Here is a 23,350-nt window from a genome sequence, read left to right on the forward strand (position 1 = left end):
AACCAAACAATTCAAAAGCATATGGCACACGGAGCACAAGGAACCAAAGATAAATAGAGGTAAACAAGGGAGACTCCCAAGGCACAAAACCGCAAAAGTCCATTAACAGCCGGGTGGGAGCTGGGTGGGAAGAGGGACGACACCAGGAGAAGGTAACTGGATGGAGTAATTGGAGGGGTGAGACAGGGAAAGGACGAGGAACTGGACCCATAAAACAGGGCCTGGCTACATAGACAAAGGGACGGAAACACTGAAACAGAAATGGGACCATAAATAACGGGACAGGAGAAGACAGACACTGATGACGTCACAGCCAAAGGTTACATTTCTGAATGCACAGGGAACTTGTGAGCAGAAAACATGGTTGGCGCATGTTGGACAGCAGGATGCTTCATGGCAGCAGGTCTGGAGGCATCAGACCCACAAAACTGAGCTTGCATAACCTGAAATATCCATCAGTATTGTAGCTTCCTCTATGTCCATATAGCATATTATGTCCATTCAGCAGTATATCCATTCAGCAGTATGTCCATTCAGTAGTATGCCCGTTCAGTAGTATGCCTGTTCTGCACCTTCCCCTGAGGTCAGTTCTTAAGAATAATCCTTGACCACATTAGGAGGAGAGGGGCAAGTTAAGTACTGAAAATCTTGACCTGCAAAAATCAAGCCCTCACAGGAACATTCCCTAATGTACTTGCCTGGAGTTTCCATCGACAAGAGTAAAACTAAGCACTTACTGGACAGGTAAACTACTACTGTGACACCTGCCTGATACTCTAGTCCTTTAAACCATTTATTTTACTTCACTATTTTATTAAGATTTTATATATATATATATATATATATATATATATACACACAAATATACACACAGACACACACACACACACACACACACACTATTCTGTAGACTTTATATCCATTTTTACTATTTCATTTACTGTTATTTACTGTTATTTGTGTATGTTCCTCCCTTGCAGTGGTGTCCTAGAATACTGAAAAAAACAAAAACAATTTGCTTAAGTTCAGTAATCAACTTTCCTTCAAATATTAGTTGACAAATCGTTCTGAGATTGTGCTGTCCATCAGTCTGGTGCCCCTTTATTATAGGGTTATCAGTAAAGATGGTTTTTCACTTAACAGTAAGAATTTACCCACCCTGTCCTGTGCACTGTATGCAAAACACAATTGCAAGACAAGAACACAAACATTTCTAAAATATTCTAGGTTCCACTAAACGGAGTGTCAGGTTCCTTAGCTCTGTCACGGATTCCACATTTCTGTAGCCCATCAAGGCAAAGGACGTTCCACAAAGATTCTGCATAGTCTTAACAATGTCAAAGCCCAGTCGCAGTCTCCAGCTCTGCAGAGTGGCTTTTGAGTCTCTGCTCGTGGAGAACTTGTTATTCGACTTTTTAGTGGAGTTGGTGTTCTGAGCAATCCATGTGAGAACTTTTGTGTCTAAATCCAAGCCCAGGAATCTGTAGATCTCTCTGGCTTTGACTTCAGGATTAAGTGCCAGATCTTCATAGCGCACCAGTAGATAACGGCCACTCAGCCACCCTGGGCTCTGTAGGCCAGTCAGCACGGAGTACTCCATGTCCTTGCACATTCTGTCGATCACCGACAAATCCATGTAATGCGGCTGCTTGTTGGTGGCGTTCCAGATCTTCCAGGCGCGATACTGGTTAGTGAAGGTAGCCATGCGTGAGGCCAGGATGGCTCTGGGGTCTCTGACCAGATGGACAATCTTCAGGTCTAAACGTGGATCCTCTATCAGGGTGCGGAGGTCTTTGATCAAGGGGATCCGGACTGTCTTAATGGCCACGTGGCTGCGGGACTGGCAGGCCAGGGAGGCCAAGGTGAGGTTCAAGGGTTGGCACTTTTGGTTACACCAGACCTCTTCCGGTTTCCTTTCCCGATTCTTCTTGCTGGCCCCCAGGCAGACGGGAGGTGAGCAAAGAGCATGACTGGAGCTCCTGCGGAAGAACGAGGTGGTCGTGTGATTCTGCGGCTTAGGTTGGATGTAGTCCTCCATGAAGTTGAGGTTGCAGGTGTAGAGGTTGAGGAGGAGATCTCGGTAGGCTCCCAGCAGAGCTCTACCCCAGGCTTCTTGGTGCAGAGTGCTGACATCAATGAAGATCTGCTGGACATGGTAAAGTGGCTCAAACATGTAGAAGATCTTTGGGTGCTGGTTAAACAGCTGACCAGTGAAGGAAGAGCCACTCCGCGTTTGTGAGAAGAGAAGGATGTGCTTCTGGGAAGTGGCAGTCTTGCCCTTTGTGAGTGTGGAATTGTTCTTGCAGAAGGACTTCTGAATTTGATCTGGGAAACAGGAACAAGTCAGAGACAGTCAAATACCAAGTGCTCATCTGGGCCACACAGGAATCACAGAACAGCCGATTGCCTTGACGAACGCGAGGCAGGATGTATGTGCTGAGTGTTTGTTAGGGCAAACCAATGAGCAGTGGTGTCAGAACACAGGCAGATAGAGTAATTATCAAAAAATCAAAGATGTGGTTGAAACTGGATAGAATGGCTGACTAGGAAAGAATGCCCAGAAAAGCAGGACCTGAGTATAAATGCAGTCCATCATATTCAGTTGTTTTGATTGCAATATCTATAGATAGTAAACATGTCAAACAGACTTGATTAACAAAAAAAAACCCTCTTAACTGTCCCTCAACAAAAATGCCACTTTGTTTTTTAAAGAGACAATCATGGCAAAATGTGAAATATCTGAAAAAAACAGAAAGGTGGTAATATTCTTGAACACCCAGCTGATGCAGAAAAACAGATGTTTCACTGTGTTTGGTTTTACATTTAAAATGAACAATCTCTAAATACAGTACAGAAGGAGAGTGATAACATGTAATTACAACTGATTAGGAGGTGACTGCGACTGGGACATTGGGGTGTGTTAGGAGCAACCTGCTGTAAACGCAAACAGTTTCTCGATGAGTCCAGACTGCTGCAGGAAAAATGCTTGTTGAGACCAGACTACGGCAGGTAAAATGTGGGATAATTGAGAAATGACTTTGCGTTTTTCTGTTTCATCTGTTCCCTGTGAAGGGGAGGGAACGTCTGCTCATGTCTCACTGCCGAGCAGGGAGCGTTTGTTTCTTTACAAAGATAATCAAAGTCAGTGAAGACACTTCTGATGCGGCACCCTGTGAAGATTTTGGGATTATTTTAAGCAGCGCCTTTCAAAGACTCCCAAACCGTGTTAGTGTGGAGGCTGAAACACAAGCGTGCCATTTATCAATCAGCTGTCACTAGTGGCAGAAATGACAACATACAGCAAACTAGTACAAGAGAATTTGTTTATGAGGAAAAAGACCTGCCCTCTACTGGTAGATACCCCACACTGGCATCATCTAGAACAAGAGCTTCCAACTCCAGTCCTGGGGTGCCACTGCGCTGCAGTTTCAGGTGTACGGTGCTCTAGCACACCTGATCCAGTTCTTCATTTGATTATGAATCCCTGTAGCAGCTGTGCTGGAACCAGGAAAACCGATGTAAATGTTACTCTAAATATAATAATAATAATTAGTAGTAGTAGTACTATTATCAGTAGTAGTAGTAATTGTAGATTGTAAATACAGTTAGTAGTGCTTTCAGGGACGTCTCCAGATATGGATATCTCACCACTCCAGTACAGTTCCTGCTGAAATCCCGCTGATAGCAATTCCTGCTCTCAGATTTCCAGCACCATTGCTTTGTCTGTGGTTCTGGTGGGGTGTGACTCACCTTTGAGCAGTCTTTCCTTGCAGATCCTGGACTTGGGACAGTGCCTGGGGAACATGTCACTGAGAGAACGGATGGCAGCGTACTGCAACCCCAGGGAGATACTCATCAAGACCGTCATTAACTTCCATGAAAACTCCATTCTGGCTTATGCTGCAATCAACTCCAGTCTGAAACAGAGCCAGACACACACACACAGCCTACTCTCAACCAGGAACCTCAACCAGCATACTCTAAACCAGAAACCTCAACTAGCATACTCTAACCTGGAAATCTCAGCCCCCTGGGGGACTGAATCAGGTGCAGGGAGGGGAGAGAGGACACCACCCAGGACAGAGCACCATCCACCACTGGACATGCAGACACACAATCACTCAGACACATTCACACTAGGACAACTTTATTAGGGTAGTGATCAATGGACATTCATATGACATTCATACACACCTGGACAATTTATTTAGGATAGCCAGTTGATCTAACCTCCATATTTTTGGACTGTGGGAGCAATCCAGAGACCCCACAGGAAACCCACGCAGACATGGGAAACTCCACGCAGATACGGACCCTAGTGCTGAGAGTGCAAACATACTAACCACCAAGCCACCGTGCTGTCCACTCCACCGTGCTGTCCAAGCCACCGTGCTGTCCACTCCACCGTGCTGTCCAAGCCACCGTGCTGTCCACTCCACCGTGCTGTCCAAGCCACCGTGCTGTCCACTCCACCGTGCTGTTCACTCTGATAACTGTGTTCCTTCAGAGACTCTGGTGGCTACTGAGGTACCCAAAAACAAACATGGCATCAAGGAACCCAAGCTCGAAGTGAGACTTGTTCCCTTAGACGCCGACACCCTTGGATAAAATATCCAAGGAATTTAGCCATGCTAGAGAATGGGTCATGACTTTCTAGATCTCATGCAAAGAAAAAAAAACAACCATCTTTTTTACACCCTAAGGATGCCATTGCTATAGTGAGATGAGTTCACTGTAGAGCGTATTTGTTGGATGGCAAGAAGCTAGCTGATAGGGCACTGGAAGGTTTGGGTGATAACAATATAAACATCAGTCAAGTCTGGAGAGCTTTTGATAGATGGATCAGTCTCAAATGTTGGCGAGTTACTGACTGGAAGAAGGTCACTAAATGTACACAGGAAAAGGTTGCTGAGACAGCTGCTGTGTTTTGTGAACAGTTTAAAGAAATCTTTCTGCATCACTCTGGCTATGACTGTCTCACTATTGACAACACTAGTGACTCTGCATATGTCCTCAATTTGTGCAGCTGATAGACTCGAGACCAGATTTGAATCCTGGCCTGGTTACTGTGATGCTGGACTGGATAAATGCTAACTGGTCAAATCCCAAGCACTGACTCAATTGTTTAGATGATGATTTGTGATCCACTTCTCCAGATATTGCTACGATACACGTGCATGCAGAAGACAGCTCAAACACAGCTTCACACAGCAACCAGAACAGCAGAAAAAAGGTGTCCAGCAATGTTAAAGTCTCAATTCTGGCAGAAATTAAGAAATTGGGCATGAGACGTAAAAATAAAACTGACTGCCACAAAAAGAGGAAAATCCAAAACAAAGACTCTGAGGAAAGTTCATAATTGGGATGTCAGTAACAAAGATCTGCCATTTTCAAAGCTATGCAGGAAGTGCTGTCTGTCAGTGTACCCCCCCCCCCCCCCCACACACACACACTGTCTCTTCTGCTGAGCTTTACCCCATCAGTAAATGCGTAGAAAATCATCTCTTTGATGATGTTTCTTTTCTGACTGATACGGGAGCTCAAAACACTACTTTATCAGAGGAGAGTTGGGAAGCTTTAGGAGTGCTGTTAACATACAGAAGTGTTCTCACTGAGGGAGTGTGGGATAATGCTGGTGTTTCTCTCACTCAAGCAGATCCAGATGTCTGCCATGGCTGGAGTTGGTGGGCAAGGTTGCCAGTAAGTCTCTGATTTGTTAACTGGAAATTAATGCTGATTCCTGTGTGTGGAGCACTGACTCTCTGAAAAAAATCTGATCTCATTAATTACCTGATTTGGTCTACAGATAATGATGACTGTGGTCTTCTAGACAAGGAACTAGTTGTTGCATACAAATTGCCCCCTCAGTGTACACAGCATTATCCAAGAAATGGGGAGGCATTACAGATTATTAAGCCAATTATAGACCATCTTGAAAAAAGAGGCATCATTGTTAAAAAATTTCTAATAGCCAATTTGCAAGGCCAATGGCATGTGGTGGTTTGTGGTTGACTACTGAATAGCCAATTACCATATTGACAATTTGTCCCTATTGGTTACTGACCCATCAATCATTTTTGAAGGTATACCTGCTACTCAGCTGTTTTTCTGTCATTGACATGGCTCATAGTTTCTGGTCCACCAGCCCCTGGGTTCCAGCCCTGGCTTGCATTTACTGTGGATGATGTGCAGTATCAGTGGACTAGATTACCACAAGGTTATCCTAACAGCTCAACCATTTACCATCAGGCACTCAGGTGGTGTCTCTCTCAGACTGGACATATCCTGTATTCCTGAAAAGAATTTAAGGGAAAAGTGCCCTTGGTGAGAAAAGATCACAAAGCTAGCTGTGAAAAAGGACTGCAGTATTCGGGACAGTGGGTTACTCAGGGCTCTAGGGGTATTTTACCTGTTACAATCTATGCTATTGTTGCAATGTTATTACCTGCTACAGTTCACAAATTGCGAGTCCTTTTTAGGTCTCTGCAGCTACTGTAGACCGTAGATTGATTTCTTCTCTGCTATTTTGCAACCATTATATTACCTGCATAAAGGTAACCCGGGGAAATAGGACCCCATCACGCAGACTGATACCATATGGGTTGCTTTTAGACAGCTGGGATAAGCCCTGGTGTCTGTGCCAGCTCTAGACCTTGGTGACCCTGGAAAACTGTACACTTTGTGCACGAGGACTGTGGTGTCATGACGTGTTTGACAGAGGAACACGGTGGTTTTCTTCTCCTTGTAGCTTATCATTTTTTGTGTGATACTGTAGCAAGTGGTATGGGTCTTTGTTTGAGAGTAGTACCGGAAAAGTATCTTTCTGTTTTGGCTTTTGCGTATCAGTTTTGGCTTTTGTGCTTCAAATGCCCACACACAGTGTCTGCACTGCTAAACCATGGCTGTGCCACAGCCTCTAGATGGCTCACTGTCTTAACCACTCCCAATTTTGTGATTCACCAAAGAAAGCATCCATGTACAGACCCTCCTTGTATATGACAACAACACTGACTGATTCTTCTGAGGAGAGAGATTATGATTGTGTTGAAATGTCCACACCTCATTGTGTCTTTCAAGACAACCCCCCTGATAATACTGCTTTTGTACAAGCACTTCTGGAAGCAGTTTAGCTACCCAGTGATTCAAGTGAGGCACAAGTCAAGTTGCTCGCTGACACGGTAGCTAAAAGGACTTCAATCCCTTCACACTTGTCTCAGATTGCATCTCTAACTTACACAGAGTGCGACAAACCTGACAGATCTATCTATCCATAAGCTACAGGCCAGTTCTCCATGATGGGAAACTTGGACATGGGTTGACTCTGCTCAAAGGTTTATCCAACACGTATATGGACCAAAGGTTGATCCAGCACGTATATGGACCAAAGGTTTATCCAACACATATAGAGACCAAAGGTTTATCCAACACGTATATGGACCAAAGGTTTATCCAACACGTATATGGACCAAAGGTTTATCCAACACATATGTGGACCAAAGGTTTATCCAACATGTATATGGACCAAAGGTTTATCCAACACATATATGGACCAAAGGTTTATCTAACATGTATATGGACCAAAGGTTTATCCAACACATATATGGACCAAAGGTTTATCCAACACGTATATGGACCAAAGGTTTATCCAACACATATATTGACCAAAGATTTATCAAACACATATATGGACCAAAGGTTTATCCAACATATATATTGACCAAAGATTTATCCAACACATATATTGACCAAAGATTTATCAAACACATATATGGATCAAAGGTTTATCCTACACGTACATGGACTAAAGGTTTATCCAACACATATATGGACCAAAGGTTTATCCAACATGTATATGGACCAAAGATTTATCCAACATATATATTGACCAAAAGTTTATCCAACACATATAGAGACCAAAGGTTGATCCAACACATATATGGACCAAAGGTTTATCCAACACATATATGGACCAAAGGGGGAAAGCTAGTGAAACCTGAATCGCCATCTTTCTGCTTCGGCACTCGAACTCATGCTCTAGGTCACATAGGGAAATTCGGGATGCTACAGCCACTATACAACAACATGAATGTAAAACTGTGGAAATAATTGCACAATTAGTTGCCATATCATGACAATAGTTTGTATATCTGTATTTACATACACACCATGCTGATGTTGCTAATCTCTTGTCCATTTAATTTCATTTGTGACTTATTTTAGTATGAAAACGTGGAGGCAGAGTGTCGGGGTGAACTGGGAAACTTTCTTCATTTAGACCCGAGTTTCTTAGCTGTCTTTATACACCAGCACAGGTGAGCTGGGAGCAAGAGAATATACATTTTTACCAATTTAATTAAATATTAGCGATAGAGATCAAATTTGAAGCAGTTACCTCATATAAGAACGCATGTGTGCTTGTTACCGAGCTTATTATGATGACTTGGGTTTGTATGTGTCGAAAAGAATTTACAGTCTGACAGAGGTCAGAGGTCAGAGGGTCCATTGCTTTTATTTATCCCCCAAATTCTTATACCTGGGAGAGGAGCAGCCAGTTCGATCTCCTTTGCTTAACTGTCACAGTGCCATATATAGCAAACACTGGACGATGCATATGACACACATGTTCTTAGTTTAACCTTCAAACCCCTGAGTACAGCCAAACATACTGCCTAGAATACAGGCATAGAGAGGTTTAGCTCCACATATGGTCAGTAACACCATTCGTGTTTGAGCTTGGGGCTTGTACTAGCATAGCCTGGAACATGCTGGTTAGATAGCAAAGTCACGTACTAGAGTAGTAAGCTGCAGAAAATACTTATTAATGCTCATTAGTGAATGGCCCCTTCAATGAGAGACATGATTCAATCGTGGCACAGTATTCTGAGGCTGACGTTAACTAATGTCTGGGCAGGGGACACGTTAGCCTACTGCAAAATGTTAAATTACACTTGACAGATTTACACCTAAGATTATGTTAACATTAGCTTGCCAGTAACTCAAAAAATATTTTTTAAACAAATTACATAATGTAGTAAATGAGGCAATGAGGCAGGTATCACAGTACTGAAACTTGTTCCCCCTGCCCCTGATATTATACGCAGTGGGAGAAAAAAATTCAAGTGTTCAGTACTGTGATACCTGTCACCAGGTTAGTGTAAAACCTGAAATATGGACTCCTTCTGTAGAGAAGAGTAGCACCTCTTAGACAAACCTAGATAGCCTGTTAATGATTATTCTGTTATGGAGGGTGCAGATCTAGGGATTTTCTTCTTGTTTACCCAATTCTGTTCCTGCACCATCTGGTATTTATTGGCTATGTGTTACTACAGCCTGAATTAGCCTCCAGATTAACGGTAGATGCACCCTGTGTGTTTATTTCCTTCTATGAGGAGCTCTAACATTTAAGCTTGTACTCTCAAACATTGACAACGGCAAGAACATTGACTGGTGTTATGAAAACACTAGATTGGGTTAGTTCCTTATCAAAGCAGGTAGATCATCCGATTAATGATACAGAATTCGGCCTTGGCGATATCGTTGTCACCCTGTCATCACACAAAATGGTTCTAGAAAACTGACTGGCTTTAGAATATACACAGTATATATAATCCAGGTACCAGTAGGAGGCCCCTGAATGCTTGTCGACCTTATGTTGTTGACCCTAGTGATGACCTTAAGGACATGATTTGAGATTCGACTTCTCTTCATTACAAGCTAGACCCACTGGACCAGCTCCAGGACGGTTGAGAGGATTTATGGGATCCTTTGGGAACAATGTTGAGTTAGGAATGTTTGTCATCTGTATTACTGTCCTAATGTCTGCTTCTTAAACTAATGATGTCCTGTTTGTAATCGTAACAAGGTTATTTGAAATTTGTGTAATCTATCATAGCATGGAATGCTGAATAGAGATTTCATCTAAATTTTTGTCTAGGTCATTTTTTGCTGAAGGGTAGATTTGTCTGGTCAGCACTCCTGCATGTACATGGTATAGGTAAACTACACTAACATGGCATAGGTTAACTACACTAACATGGTATATTCATCTGCCCGCCTATATATCGTTTCATTTTTGATCATATCTGAATCTATTTTAAATTACGTTTAGCAGATTTGAACCTACGGTTTATGTCAAGATCTTCTAGAACTCTTCTGAAGGTTTCTGTGTTTGTTTTCTGTGCTACGGCATGATGTGCATCTGTGAAAGCAGCCACCAAGGTCAGGCGGTGATAACATGCCTCCCAGGCCTCTTCCACCCCTCTATCAATCCCTCTCCTCTCTCCCCTCCCCTCCTCTCTCTCTCCTTCTACTTAAGTCTGACTTTTCTCCTGTGTGGTTAGACTGACTGGCTGATTTTAGGCCAGCACAAAACTGATCTGAAGATGCCTCACGTGCAAAAAAATAGGAAGATCAGTCGCCTTCTGACTCACCATTGAGGACTTTCTAACACTAATGAAATGCCAATTAATTCCACCCTTTGTAGCTTCCTGTTTCTGTTCACTCCCATAATCCTTTCTAATAAGATGAAGTTCAACCCAAAACTCCACAGTATGCCTCTCTTAAATCAGCTTTGATAAGTTATACGGCTCAGTGCTCTTTCATGCATGTACAACTTTTCCACTGACTTTAAAGATTTCCCATCAATTCACTTGTTCAGATCTTAAACAGTCAAGAGGCAGGTTTGGGAGGAGATGAGGAGGACATACGCTGAAGAGCTTCATCTCCAAACTCATGCAGTGTGAGGGCTCAGAGAACCACCCAGACATGGTCCTGGTAGCCATGCTGTACACTGGCATCCATGCACACTTAAAAGCTCAGTGTTAAAATGTGAAGTGTTAAATTGACTTGTACAATGTCTTTTTGTGTCTAAATATACTTACATAAACAGTACAGGAATTCATTTAATGCTGGCAGTTTAGCTCTGTATCTCTTTTCCATCTTTTTGTCATTGTTTATCTTTCCTGATGCCAAATGCCCCTTTACCACAACTACCCCTCAGCCAAATGTCCCTGTACCAGAACCACCCTGATGTAAAATGCCTCTCAAATGTTTGCCATTAACAATGAAAATGTTATTTGCCACAAGTCACATGTTTTATGCTACATCTTATATTGTAAGGCCAATGTTCTTCAAGTCATCAGGTTGAAGTCATCACCTCACATTCTGTCTGTCTTCAGAGTACACAGGCAGTACAGAGTAAGCGTCTCCAATCAACATTAGAGCAAGGAATCACATCTGATAAAGTGTGTAGAGGCAGCACTCCTCCACGACTACTGGGCCAGCTCAATAAACAACAAAAAAGCTAACAGAGAACTTTTGCATAAATTAAAGTTTCAATCTGAGGCTACCAGAGAGGCTACCAATCAGTTAAAAGGAAGAGTGGGCGATTAGCATAACAGCATTTATTGAAATATAATTGCTTGTTGTTTGTTTAAAAATGCCAGTATTTATCCTCAAACCACTTAAGATTAAGGTTACTATTTAAAAACAAGGCCCAAAGAGCTGCACACATCTCCCTGAAGCTAAAAATCTGCATTAATTTGTTCATCAGCGTCTCATTCATTATCCATTAATCAGCGTAAGACTGTTGTTGCGGAAACGTAATGGTTATTGTCATTTACGAACACGCAGGAAATTGAACACGTGACTAGAGAAACGCGGGAACGGGAATCTTCAAGGACGAAATGAACCAATGAAAGGTAAGCTAATTTGCACATATTGTAAATTAGCATTAGTAGGATAAGCCTATTTACAGCAAATGTAGTTACACACTATAACGAGGATTCAAGGAAAGTCATGTTGCACGTCCCTAACTTTTAGTTTATGGACATTTGTCGTGCGTAAGTAAAACTCTCGAATATATTTCATCGCCTGTATTAATTCAGACGTTTGCAGCCCTACATACCGCAAGAGATGAGTATCAGTTACTATAAAAATACTGTTTTTGTTCCATCTTATTTACCTGCTAATTTGTTGTCAATTTTCGCTTTATGTGGGGCAGCCTACAGCGTTTTTATTAATCCATAATTGACGCAGAAAAGACGACAAAAGTCCGGCTGCCGCTATGAGTTATTTGTATGAATGACAATATTAATTATATCTTGCAATCTTCCATAACACCTCTGATTTAAGAACGTTGTCCTCCGACTGGACCAAGCGGGTCTTTGTCTTGGTTTCTGTTTTGTTCTTCCCACGTATGCTTCGAAAGAGACGCTGGTGCACGTGTGCCAAGGACAGGGCTCGTGGAATAGCACGTCTGCGCGAGTCTACCTATTTAAAAGACGAAATAACAACACGCGAGCTTCATAAAGGCACGCGAGCCAGAAACCGCTGGTTTTAATTTGGCGGCACCGTAACGCGCCCCCAACGCTACCGGAATCGGGAAGTTCCGTTACGCGGTAGAATGCACGGGAAAGTAAAAGCTTCCGAGCGCTTGCTGGATGCGACTCTGCGAATGCGACGACGAGAGGCGGAATTAACGCGCAATTAACGTGTGTGGGCATCTGCAGTTCCCACATAACGGAGAACGGTAACGAAGCCTTACCATGCACGCGTCGGATGTGATATTCCTCCGTGAGATCTGTTTCCAGTTCAGTAAAGTTGTTTAAACGGGCTGGTTTGTGTTTTTTTCCAGCTCTCTTTTGCGTCCAGACGTGAGTCGCTCCTAAATGACAAAAAGAAAACAAAGATGTGTTTCTGTTCAAAGCGAAGGAGGGAATGCAAGTCCTGCACAGGGAGGAGGAACGCGTCCACTGTCCGGGTGCGTCGCGCTTTTTAAGTGACTATATAACAGAACATTTCTACTGTTCTTTCAACCACAACTATGAGTAGATCATAAACATTTTCTATATTTTTGTGCAAATTAGACATTGAAAATGTTTACATTAATTAACTATTTGCGCATACCACAAACGTATTTGTATCCTGAAAAATGAAAGATGGACATCTCCAGAGTATTTGTGTTTTAATTATAATGTTCTCTGCTCTGATTTAAGTTACCGTTGCCATTGTTTGAGGGGTATAGGCAGTCTTAGCGTGAGACATAGCCTCCTAGGTGGTTTAGGGTGTCACATTGCTTAGTTTGTTTGTATACCCACAACGATGACGTTCTCTTATGAAGTATGACGTTAGTCAAAACTCCTCTGGACAATGCAGAGACTAAAAGTAATAATGATTCTCAACCATTCTCTTTAATTCCTTCTTAATCTCCTTAAATTGAGCAGAGGGGAATAACAGCGTGTGTGTGTGTGTGTGTGTGTGTGTGTGTGTGTGTGTGTGTGTGTGCGCGCGCGCGTGTGTGCGCGCGTGTGCGTCTGTGTGTGTGTGTGTGTGTGTGTGTGTGTGTGTGTGTGTGTGTGTGTCGTTCATTAACTCTGCTGACATTCAGAGTGATGGACATTTTTCATTTTTAGGAACGGAAACTTCTGGAAATTCTTTATTTGCGGTTTGTGGAGAAAACGTACACTCGTTGGTTCATTTGTAAAAAAGGCACCTGGTTTGGGATACTCTGTGTGGCACCGAGCTTTTGGTTCTTTATATTTGGTACCTGTAAAAAAAATAAATATGCAGTAATTTGTTATTGTCACATTTCTTTGTAATTACAGGGGGAAAACAACTACTGTACAAGTTTCTGCAATATCCCAGACACATATTTATATAAATTACGGGGTTAATGTGCAGACTCGTATTTACATGGGGACACCGGGCATAGTGTATTTTCTTTCATATGCGTCATTCATGCACCACTGGATGGGTCATATATTACATTCCGTTATTGTGATTAATTAGAGGATGGACTGGCAAACTACAGTCTTGATATAGTGGCTGCCACCTAGTGGATATTTATGGTATTACTCTGGTATATAAGTCTGGTACGTTAGTCTGGTGGAGCTAACCATTATCACACCCCAACATTGTACAAATTGTGAGGTTGTCACAATATGAAATCATTATCTGCCAAACTTTTATTCCAGCTTTGCTTAGACAACATTTAACAGAAATGACAGTTTCCCCCTCCCTTCACTGACAAACAACTATGTGTGATCTAGATCACTAATGCCTATTTGTGTATTTTTAGCCCTTAGAAGTAAAACCCTTACCACAGACTTTATCAGAAATACCTTGTAGGGCCATCTGTTTCATGCACAGATTGCATCAGCCACTCTATGACTGTAAGGTTTGGCACCAGGCCGAGGCCCCTCCGGCCACCAGGGGGAGGCCTCAAGTCAGGTATACACTGGGTATTGAGATCTGTGAGCATCTCTTCTGCTCTGTGAGGGTGTCTGTGTTTTTACACGTCCCCTCCTTTCTCCAGTTTTCCCTCTCTAGTCTGTCTCTCTCCCGAGGCTTCCGTTAGTCACCAAAGTTCCTCCCTGTTTTCTGGTTTTGTTTGGGAAGTCTTAGTTTGGTTTCCCCAGTGCATCTTGGCTGCCATTCTTCCCATGGCATCCTTTGTCTTCCCCTTTTCCATGTTCGGTGTGGTGTTTCGTTTTTCCTCCCGTTTTGTCATCCTCCATTCCTTTGAAGTGCGATATACACGCGGATCTTTTTATGGCCGGCACAGTCTAGCGGGAGCCCGTTCACCTCGCAACAAAACGGCTGAGGTTCAATTCATCAGAGATGTGTGCTGAGTCTTCTATTATATTCCCTCTTCACACATGACTGCAAACCCCTCCACAAGTCTGCTAGTTTGCATATAGTATGGTAACTGTCATAGGACTGACTTCAGAGATTAGTCTACAAAGAGAAGGTCAGGAACCTGGAGACTTAGGGTCATGACAAGAGCCAACCTCTAAACTCCAAGAAAACTGATACTGGATGTAAAGAAACGAAAACACAGTTATTTTATCAGTATCGACAGTGAAATATTTGAGGTAGTCAAAAGCTTCAGATTTTGACATTCATACATGAACGGGAATTGATAAAGGTTTGGAGAGCCTTTGTTCTCCTAAGCAGACTCAGGAGGTCTCGTGAGAGAAACGCATTCGCCCGATCATCAGGAGACTGTGAGTTTGATCCTGGATGATGTCACAGCCATCTGGGGCCAGGAGCCTGAGATTGACAGGGGCGATCGATCATGCCGTCCCTCCCTAGTTCACTCTAACCGACTGGGAGGGAGGGACGGCATGATCGATCTCCCCTGCCAATCACACTGACACTGGCCAATCACAGGCCTCTGTGAGCTCATGCATCAGATGGGGTTGGATAGCACTGTTCCCATAGTTGTTATATTTCGCTTGATGTGGCCAATATCTTGCTTTACCTGCTCATCTGGCAGGACTACAGGAGCTCTCAAAAGAGGAACCAGAGAAGGATTTGTTCTGTATAACTCCTTTCAGAGGGTCAGCTCTGTCTCACACCTACTCATCATTCTTGTAATGCACGCTCACAACAGCCCCACCGCGGCCCTGACGATAAGACAGTATTTGTGCTGCTTTTGCCCTGTCCACTGAGAACTGGACACTGCACACCAACATGTCAGCAGTGTAGCAGATGGATAAGTGCTTGGCCCAGCTGGAGGAGCAAGGATTTGGCGGGTAGGTGGTGAGATAGTGGGTTTGTTGAGGACGGTGTGGAGTGAGTGGGCTGGGCCCTTTTTGTGAAGCCCTAATAGTCTGGTGCAGGGTATCTGACATCTCATCCTGTGTATAATTGGATTTATATTTATATATACATTTATTAAATATATAATTATATTTAAAGTTCTGCAAATAAGGGTGTCTCTTTACCACTTTGAGAGTCACATTTTAGGGTTTTTCACATCACTGATGTACTTTTTCTGCATCTTATGCAGAGTAACTTGAACCAGTTTGACTGATGACCTTTGGGGCTCCTAGCAACACAGCCCACCTGCTTCACCAGGTGAGATCCACCTGACCCTGAAATGACACTCACAGAGGCAGCTAATCTTCGCGCTGTTGCAGCGTTTACCAGCCACGGTTGTTTTCCAACTCATTCTCTTAATTCCCTCCTCTCACGTTCGCCCTCTGTAACTCTGTAACAGGAACTAATGTCATATATTCCTTAAAGTGATAACAACCCAGATTTTCAAATAACGCACTGCAAGTAAGTTAGAACTATAAATCTTTGTGGTAGAAAATACATTAATTTTGAATAACTCGTATGGGTATTACTTTTGTAAAAAAACAAGGGCACAACAGGGCCTTTTGAGGAAACAACACCTCCATTGCAATAATTTACAAGGTGAAACAGAATCAAGCACTTTGTGTCTGCACTAACCCTTCTGGAAGTTGTTCTAACATCTTAAGCTTACTGTTCGGTTGAACTAGACTACGTTAAAGGAAACTGATGGGTTTGATGGGTTTATATTTGAAACCCTCTGAGGAAGTTAGTTGTGGTAGTTGTGGTGAATACATTTATTTAAAGTAATCTTAACAACTATTACGGCCTCTCCCTCCGGCCTCGTGGTTTCCGGTATGTCTGCACCATGTGTTTTTGTTTTAGATTTGTTTTAGTCTCCAACCTTTCGTGTGGTTTGTCTGCTCCACCTTTTATTATCTCCAGATATGTCTTATTTTCTCCCTTAATTAATCTGTTTTTATTACCTGCATATATCTGCATATTTTCACCTCTTTTTCTGTCTTAGTTATTGTTCCTTAGTTTTATATATGTATTTATATATATATATATATATATATATATATATATATATATATATATATATATATATATATATATATATATATATATGTGTGTGTGTGTGTGTGTGTGTGTGTGTGTGTGTGTGTGTGTGTGTGTGTGTGTGTGTGTGTATTTTATATATATTTTTAAAATATATTTCTATATTGACGATGATGATTCGGGGATCACGTTTAATATTGTTCACTTTTACACTTGCGTCCTATCTCAACGAAAATCTCGGTTTATCATTACAGAATCTCCAACGCTCAGCCAAAGATGCAGTGAGTAAGACTTACCGATGGGGTGAAACTCCAGATTCACCAGATTCACAGGACGTCCCGACGGATTGGTGTGAGCCTTACTGCAGCCTCCACTCATGCAGACCTGTTCCAGTTTGTGCCAGTCCTGAAGCAGCTCCTATGTTTAATAATCTCCTATGTTTAATAATCTCCTATGTTTAATAATCTCCTGTTTATTAATCTCCTATGTTTAATAATCTCCTATGTTTTATAATCTCCTATGTTTTATAATCTCCTATGTTTTATAATCTCTTATGTTTAATAATCTCCTATGTTTAATAATCTCCTATGTTTTATAATCTCCTATGTTTAATGTCATGGAACGCTCGCCTCCCGCGAGTCACGTGGTTTGGCCTGCCACGTGTAGTGGGAGGATCTGTTCGTGGCCACGCCTGCACACACCTGCACACCTGCACCTTGTTTGTCTACATGTATTTAAACCCGTGTCAAAGTGTGCAGAGAGTTGGTCATTGTTGATGTAACACGTTAATGTGGTGTGTTGTCAATGGTAATGTTAAAAGTTATACTCGTCATTGTTAGATGTATACGTGTTTATTGTGTTCATTTAGTGTTAATCGTTTCATGTTCATGTTCTTTGTTTGTAACGTGTGAGTGCCGTTGTCTTTATGTGTTAATAAATGTTCGTCCACGTCGTTGGAGCCTGTGCGTCCTGCCCCTCGCCCTTCGGCACTCGGGCCACCCAGTGTTATGTTTAATAATCTCCTGTTTATTAATCTCCTAAATGTAATAATCTCCTCTCTTTAATTATCTCCTAAAATGAATAATCAGTGTTCACGTTCGTGTTTGTGTATTGTTCTTGCTTATCTTTACAATGACTCACGACCTTTCCAGAGGAGGAAATACTAAGTCAGAATCAAAATGGCAGTGGAATCAAAAAATTATGATCCCAACAGAGTTACTGTGTAGATACTGTGTAGTTACGCGTATGCATTGTGTGGATACAAATATATTCTGCAGATATGACCTGTGACCTGTAACCCTCCCACATCTAACACTCAAGTAGGAGGCTGCCATAGAAGTCATGAGAAAATACATTTAGGTCTAATGACATGTCTCATGGGAAACGTTAAGCTTTTATTTTCTCTATATTAAGAGTCACCTCCAGGTTTGAGAGTTTAGCTGTAATAGCAGACACGCCAGTCCAAGCTGAAGTTGGTAACTACTTCCTTTGCTTTCCTTGTTTTTTTTTTTTTTTAATTCTATGCATTTCCATTTGTAAGTGTAGTTGTCCACATCAGCAGAGGAAGCTGTTACAGATTTGACAGGACTGAGCTTGGTTGCTATGCAGAATTTAGACATGTGCTCAGGGCTCTTCAGGCGAATGCAGAGGCCAGTATCTGGCATACAGAGGAAGAGAGAGAGTCTGTGGTACCTGCTCACAGGGCAGCTGTGGTCCTCTGAGCTAACTCACCTCTGCTTTTTTGCTTCTCTTGCTCTCTTTGCGGAGTAATACAGTTAATTTTGTGTGAAACAGGTTTCCTACAGGAATGTTTCACATAGTCCACAGGGCTAGTGGGAGAATCTCCATTCTGTGCCGACCATGTGTCCAAAACCAACCCCAGCTGTGCGATCGCGGCTTTTATAAGACAGACCTTGAGTCTCTCACCTGCACAGGCCAAATCCTTGCCATATCTGCAGAAATATTGAAGTGTACAAGGAATGACCAATAATCACTTGTGAAATATGCGTTGTTGAAACACTTGGGTTCTACCCTTAGGATATTAGCTGCATTTTTTTGGTAGGTCTTTGCCTGTACTATGTATCTTTATAGGGGCCACTGTTTCCACAGTGAGTCCACCAAGACTGGTTTGGGAAAGATTGAATTCTTGGCATTTAAAGTCCACGTGGCCAGCTGCAGATGTTATTGTTTTCCCATATGTTGCTCACGAAACAGATGACACATTAAATTCTGGAAATTGCTCATGAACAGAAAACTATCTTCACACTATTAAGGATGTCCCGTGTATGTACGCTATGGCCAAAGTGAACACCAAAGTCATGTCAGTAGTTTCATCTGCTGAGTACTGAAGTGTACCTGATGCATCACTTCTGAGAGAGTTCCAAGCTGCTTTGTAAATGGATTTCCTTGGCCTAATCACTACGTGCAATGCCGCGTTCTAAGGTGGGGCAGTGTACAGGACACTGTCACTACGCTATGCAGCAGTGAGGAAGGGTTTGCTAAAATTGTGAAATACCTTTCACTGTCTGACAGTCTGATGGGTGAAACAGGGTTTGGCGGATGCCAGGACAACAACACGTAATGGAATTTACAGTTCCTACAGAACAGTTTAGTGGAGGAGGGATATTGCAGTGGGGCTCTTTCCAGGGGTGGGCAGGCCCCTTAGTTCCAGTGAAGGGTAATATTAATGCTACAGCACACAAACATTATTAACAACTATATGCTTCAAACTGTGGCAAACGTTTGGGCAAGGGCCTTTTTTCCAGGTCCATAAAAACTTTATTTGAGTTGTGTGTAGAGGAACTCCAGAGGTCTGCACAGAGAGCCCTGACCTCAACATCACTAAACATGTCTGAACATGAGTCAGTCTCTCTTGCCCAATATCAGTGCCTGATCTCAAGAAATCTCTTTTGATTCAATAGGCAAAAAATGTCCCACAAAGACTCCGGAGTCTTGCGAAAGGTCTTCCCAGATATGGAGGCTGCTACAGACATAAATCAACTCTATTTTTGAAACCATGTATTTTGCTTGTCCAAAAAGCTCATATCAGTGTGAGGATCAGATGTGCACATAATTTTGGCCATATAAGTTAAAATCACGAGTAGACTGCAGATCTGCGCAGTGAACAGGCATGATGGCAGCTGCTCCTGTGGGTGGTCTGGCAGGGAACAAAGAACAAGGTGCTTGCAGCACACGTTAATGCACATAAGTCACTCTGGACAAGAGGTTCTGCAAATAGTGCAGTTGTAGTTGCTTCAAGATTCTGGATATCTGCAACCATAATAAGAGCTCATTTTGAATGTATTGCAATTGGTTGTTAATAATAAAGTGTCCAAACTTTTTTGCATTTTCTGGCCTTTTTCTACCTGTAGTGCATGCCACACTGGGGTGGCGTAACTGTGAGCCTCTTTGAATTAGAGTGTTAAAAATGTAAATTATTTATAAAGGAAAATGCAGATATGAATTAATAAGTTAGTGTTTTTCCACATAACAGACTTTGCTTTGGCTTGTTGCCATCATCACTTTTGAAAAATGTTTACAGCATTGTTCAGGCATTATTATAATAATTGCTTTACGCTCATTTAACTTATCATTTGTGTTTTAATGAGCTAATAGACAATCAGGTTACATTTTCTTTTTGTAATAAAAAACCAACAACAAATCAGGTCTTACAACATATCTGTGGATTTCTGCCAGTGCTGAAAGCCTTTGTCTTGGTCTTCTGCCAGGTTTAACTGTGTTATCCTCCCCCACACACTCATGCTTTCTCATCCCTCTGTCCAAACCATAAACCACATACACACATAATTACTATTATTATTGTTGTTACTGTGTTATTACTAATACTATTATCGTTACATTACTTGGGGAATATGGAGCTGTAGAGTGAGAATCTAATAAAATTATCTTCAGAATTTCTTCAGTATTATAAGTGTACAAAGTAGAACTAATATACCAATGATTGTGTTTTCTCTCAACACAAGAGCAGGTTCCCATTGCAGAATGAAACAAAACAATGCAAATTTGTCAAAATATCTCCTGTACTCTGTTTTATTTGAGTAAAAAATGAACGGACGTCCTCTAGGTTGTCCAATCTCACAAAAAAATCAGCCTGCTGCACAGAAACACAGATAAATATCACTGGATAAATGGAATCCGCAAAGCTGATGTCTGTTGCTGTGCGTTCCTGTCTACCGGTAGCGATCTCAGTCCAGTCTGTCATTCCCACTTTCACATTACAGTGCTGTTCTTAGACTTTAGTTCAGTATTCAACACCGTCCTAACCAAAGGCCGGTCTGCAGACTTCACTTACGTTCCCATCTGGACACAGGCTATAAAACATCAACAATCCCATCTGGACACAGGCTATGAAACATCAACGTTCTCATCTGGACACAGGCTATGAAACATCAACGTTCTCATCTGGACACAGGCTATGAAACATCAACGTTCTCATCTGGACACAGGCTATGAAACATCAGTGTTCCCATCTGGATACAGGCTGTGAAACATCAACATTCCCATCTTGACACAGGCTATGAAACATCAAAGTTCCCATCCAGACACAGGCTATGAAACATCCAGGCCAAATCCTCTAGACTCATGACCGGTTTGTTCCAGCCGGCAGACAGACTGTTGATCTGGCCAATGAGCACTCAGATATTCACACTGATCTGCTCCCTCAGCTCACGCCTCTCACAGCTGTCTGCAACACCTACTGCACCCAAACATTTCACATCATTCACTTCATTCTGCTGACTGGCAGCAACCAGGTGAATATCTGGCACTGAATGAAGCATGTGGGTCAGCTACAGATCACACGGCGTGGTGGTGGAACTGGCGGTTCTGTACCGATCTACTTACAAGGTCTGCAGTGTGTCCATTCACCCAACAGTTTCCTTTGAATGCCTTGCTCTAAACACAGCGGACTCAAACCCCTTACTTGTTGGTCTACTGCCTGCCTAAATCTAGCTCTGTACCTGTTTTTCTATCTGAGCTGTCTGAATTGCTAGTTGTACTTTGTCCAGTATTCCCTTCAGTGTTAGTGCTAGGTGACTTTAACATTCATACTGACTGTGTTCACTCTGCCGATGTTCTCAGCCTGTTGCACTGCTTTGATCTCACCCAACATGTAGCCTCTGCCACCCCCACTACGGGTCATATCCTCGATCCTGTGTGTACGACTCCTGGTGTCTCACCTTCTAACGTGCACATTGCTGATATTTACATACCTGACCACGGAGCAGTCCTATTTGATCTGTCCCTGTCTCTCACTCGTCGTAGTGTCTTCTTTAGGAATATTAAACATGTTAGACCTTTGGTTTTTATGAACACCCTCGAGCAGTTTCCCATCCCACACTGAGGTGGTGGCGAATCATTACACCAATGTCTCAGTTGCACTCAACCAGCATGCTCCTCTTTGGACACAAGTTTGGACTGTTCATCACCCTGCACCGTGGTGTACCTCTGAGCTCGGTTAATGAAAGCAAGAGGCTGTCAACTGGAGCACCTTAGTAACGTTGTTCCTAAATCCACAGTCAGCTAGTCTTAAAGATAAACATTCAAATATAAAATAAACATGCAGACTTCAGAATTAGTAGGAGAGAATAGTTGGTCCTGTCCTTTATTCCAGGCTAACGTTAACAAGCCTGTTATTAATATGTCTAATGCAATCCAAGAGCCATCTTTTCTCTTTTTGATAATTAAAATAATCTGCTGCAGCCTGCTTTTAATGACCTCTTGGCTTCTTCAGCAACATTTACTAAAATTCTCTCACTTCTGCTGGCCCCTTAGATCTCGCTCTGTCTCGCCCTCTAGTTGTTAACCACGTTTTCACTTTTCACCAGGTCTATGAGAGCTTTGTAACCAGATTGTTATCAATGCCTCTAAAGCAACTACTGTATTTTAGGCCCTCTGCCAACCCTTAAAGCTTGCCAGCCTTCACTTTGTCCACTCATCACCTCGATCATCAAAGCATCTGGTCATGTTCCTCCCAATGTAAAAGCAGCTGCTATTACTCCAGTCCTGAAGAAGTCAGGCCTTGACCTCCATAATCTTCCCAACTGCCGTACCAAACCTTCCTTTCCTTGACTCCGGTCTGTGACCTCGGTGTTATCATGGACGCTACACTCTCTCTTCAGGCTCACATTAATAACCTCACCAAAATTGCCTTCTTCCACCTTAAAAATATCACCAGACTGCATCCCTCTCTCCCTGATTCATGCTTTTATTACATCCAGTCTGGATTATTTTATTACATCTAGTCTTCTCAAGAAACTCCCATATATGCAGAATTCAATGACAAGCGTTCTCACACACACCAGATCACAGCAACACACAACCCCCAAGTTAATAAACAAACGTTGGCTCCCAGTCCATTATCGCATACAGTGTAAAATCTTACTCCTGGTTTTTAAATCTTTACACGGTCTGGCTCCTGATTCTCTCTCTGCTCTGTCGCCCAGACACAATCCCTCATGGTTGCTCCGGTGTGCCGATGTTCACTTGCTCTCTGTTCCTCCTGCCAAACTACACACGTGTGGTGATGGCGCTTTTAGCGCTGCAGCCTAAAACTGTGGAGCTCCATCCCCTTACATCTCTGCCTCTGCCAATCACTGTCCATCTTCAAAGAGCATTTCAAAAGGTTCTCTCTTCCCTGATCTGTAAATCTTATTTTCTTCTTCTTGCCTCCTGGCCTTGTTAGTTTGTC

General features: G+C 42.4%; 1 protein-coding gene and 2 long non-coding RNA genes across 6 annotated transcripts; 1 reads left to right on the plus strand and 2 right to left on the minus strand.

Moving 5' to 3' along the window:
- Positions 1-929: 929 nt before the first annotated feature.
- Positions 930-12,572, minus strand: si:ch73-62b13.1 (uncharacterized protein LOC100002270 homolog). 2 transcript variants are annotated; one of them, XM_027032842.2, is made up of 3 exons: positions 12,545-12,572; positions 3,751-3,917; positions 930-2,325 (listed from the first exon to the last, which is right to left on the minus strand). In XM_027032842.2, exons 2-3 carry the CDS (start codon positions 3,887-3,889, stop codon positions 1,214-1,216), a joined length of 1,251 nt encoding a protein of 416 aa, XP_026888643.2. In that variant the 5' UTR covers positions 3,890-3,917; positions 12,545-12,572; the 3' UTR covers positions 930-1,213. The 2 variants fall into 2 exon arrangements, with proteins under 2 accessions (XP_026888643.2, XP_026888642.2); XM_027032841.2 differs by lacking the exon at positions 12,545-12,572 and having other exon boundaries at positions 3,751-4,071.
- Positions 11,630-17,320, plus strand: LOC113592086. Of its 3 annotated transcripts, none has more exons than XR_004775909.1 (4): positions 11,630-11,699; positions 12,635-12,760; positions 15,794-15,861; positions 16,896-17,320. It is a non-coding gene; the product is annotated as an uncharacterized LOC113592086 (long non-coding RNA). The 3 variants fall into 3 exon arrangements; XR_004775910.1 differs by lacking the exon at positions 11,630-11,699 and adding an exon at positions 11,789-11,840; XR_004775908.1 differs by lacking the exon at positions 11,630-11,699 and adding an exon at positions 12,214-12,529.
- A 51-nt stretch (positions 17,321-17,371) lies between these two features.
- On the minus strand, positions 17,372-21,907 carry LOC118241262. The gene is made up of 3 exons (XR_004775943.1): positions 21,873-21,907; positions 20,314-20,416; positions 17,372-19,823 (listed from the first exon to the last, which is right to left on the minus strand). It is a non-coding gene; the product is annotated as an uncharacterized LOC118241262 (long non-coding RNA).
- Positions 21,908-23,350: the final 1,443 nt, after the last annotated feature.

This window comes from Electrophorus electricus, chromosome 4, assembly GCF_013358815.1.
Source record: "Electrophorus electricus isolate fEleEle1 chromosome 4, fEleEle1.pri, whole genome shotgun sequence".
Classification (NCBI taxonomy): Eukaryota; Metazoa; Chordata; class Actinopteri; order Gymnotiformes; family Gymnotidae; genus Electrophorus; species Electrophorus electricus.

What these genes read in the sequence shown, in the direction of transcription:
- si:ch73-62b13.1 (XM_027032842.2), bottom strand. Translation starts at nt 3,889, where the DNA reads ATGGAGTTTTCATGGAAGTTAATGACGGTCTTGATGAGTATCTCCCTG. An exon ending in CAAGGAAAGACTGCTCAAAG is followed by an intron (nt 2,326 to 3,750) that starts GTGAGTCACACC and finishes CCTGTTTCCCAG; the next exon opens with ATCAAATTCAGAAGTCCTTC.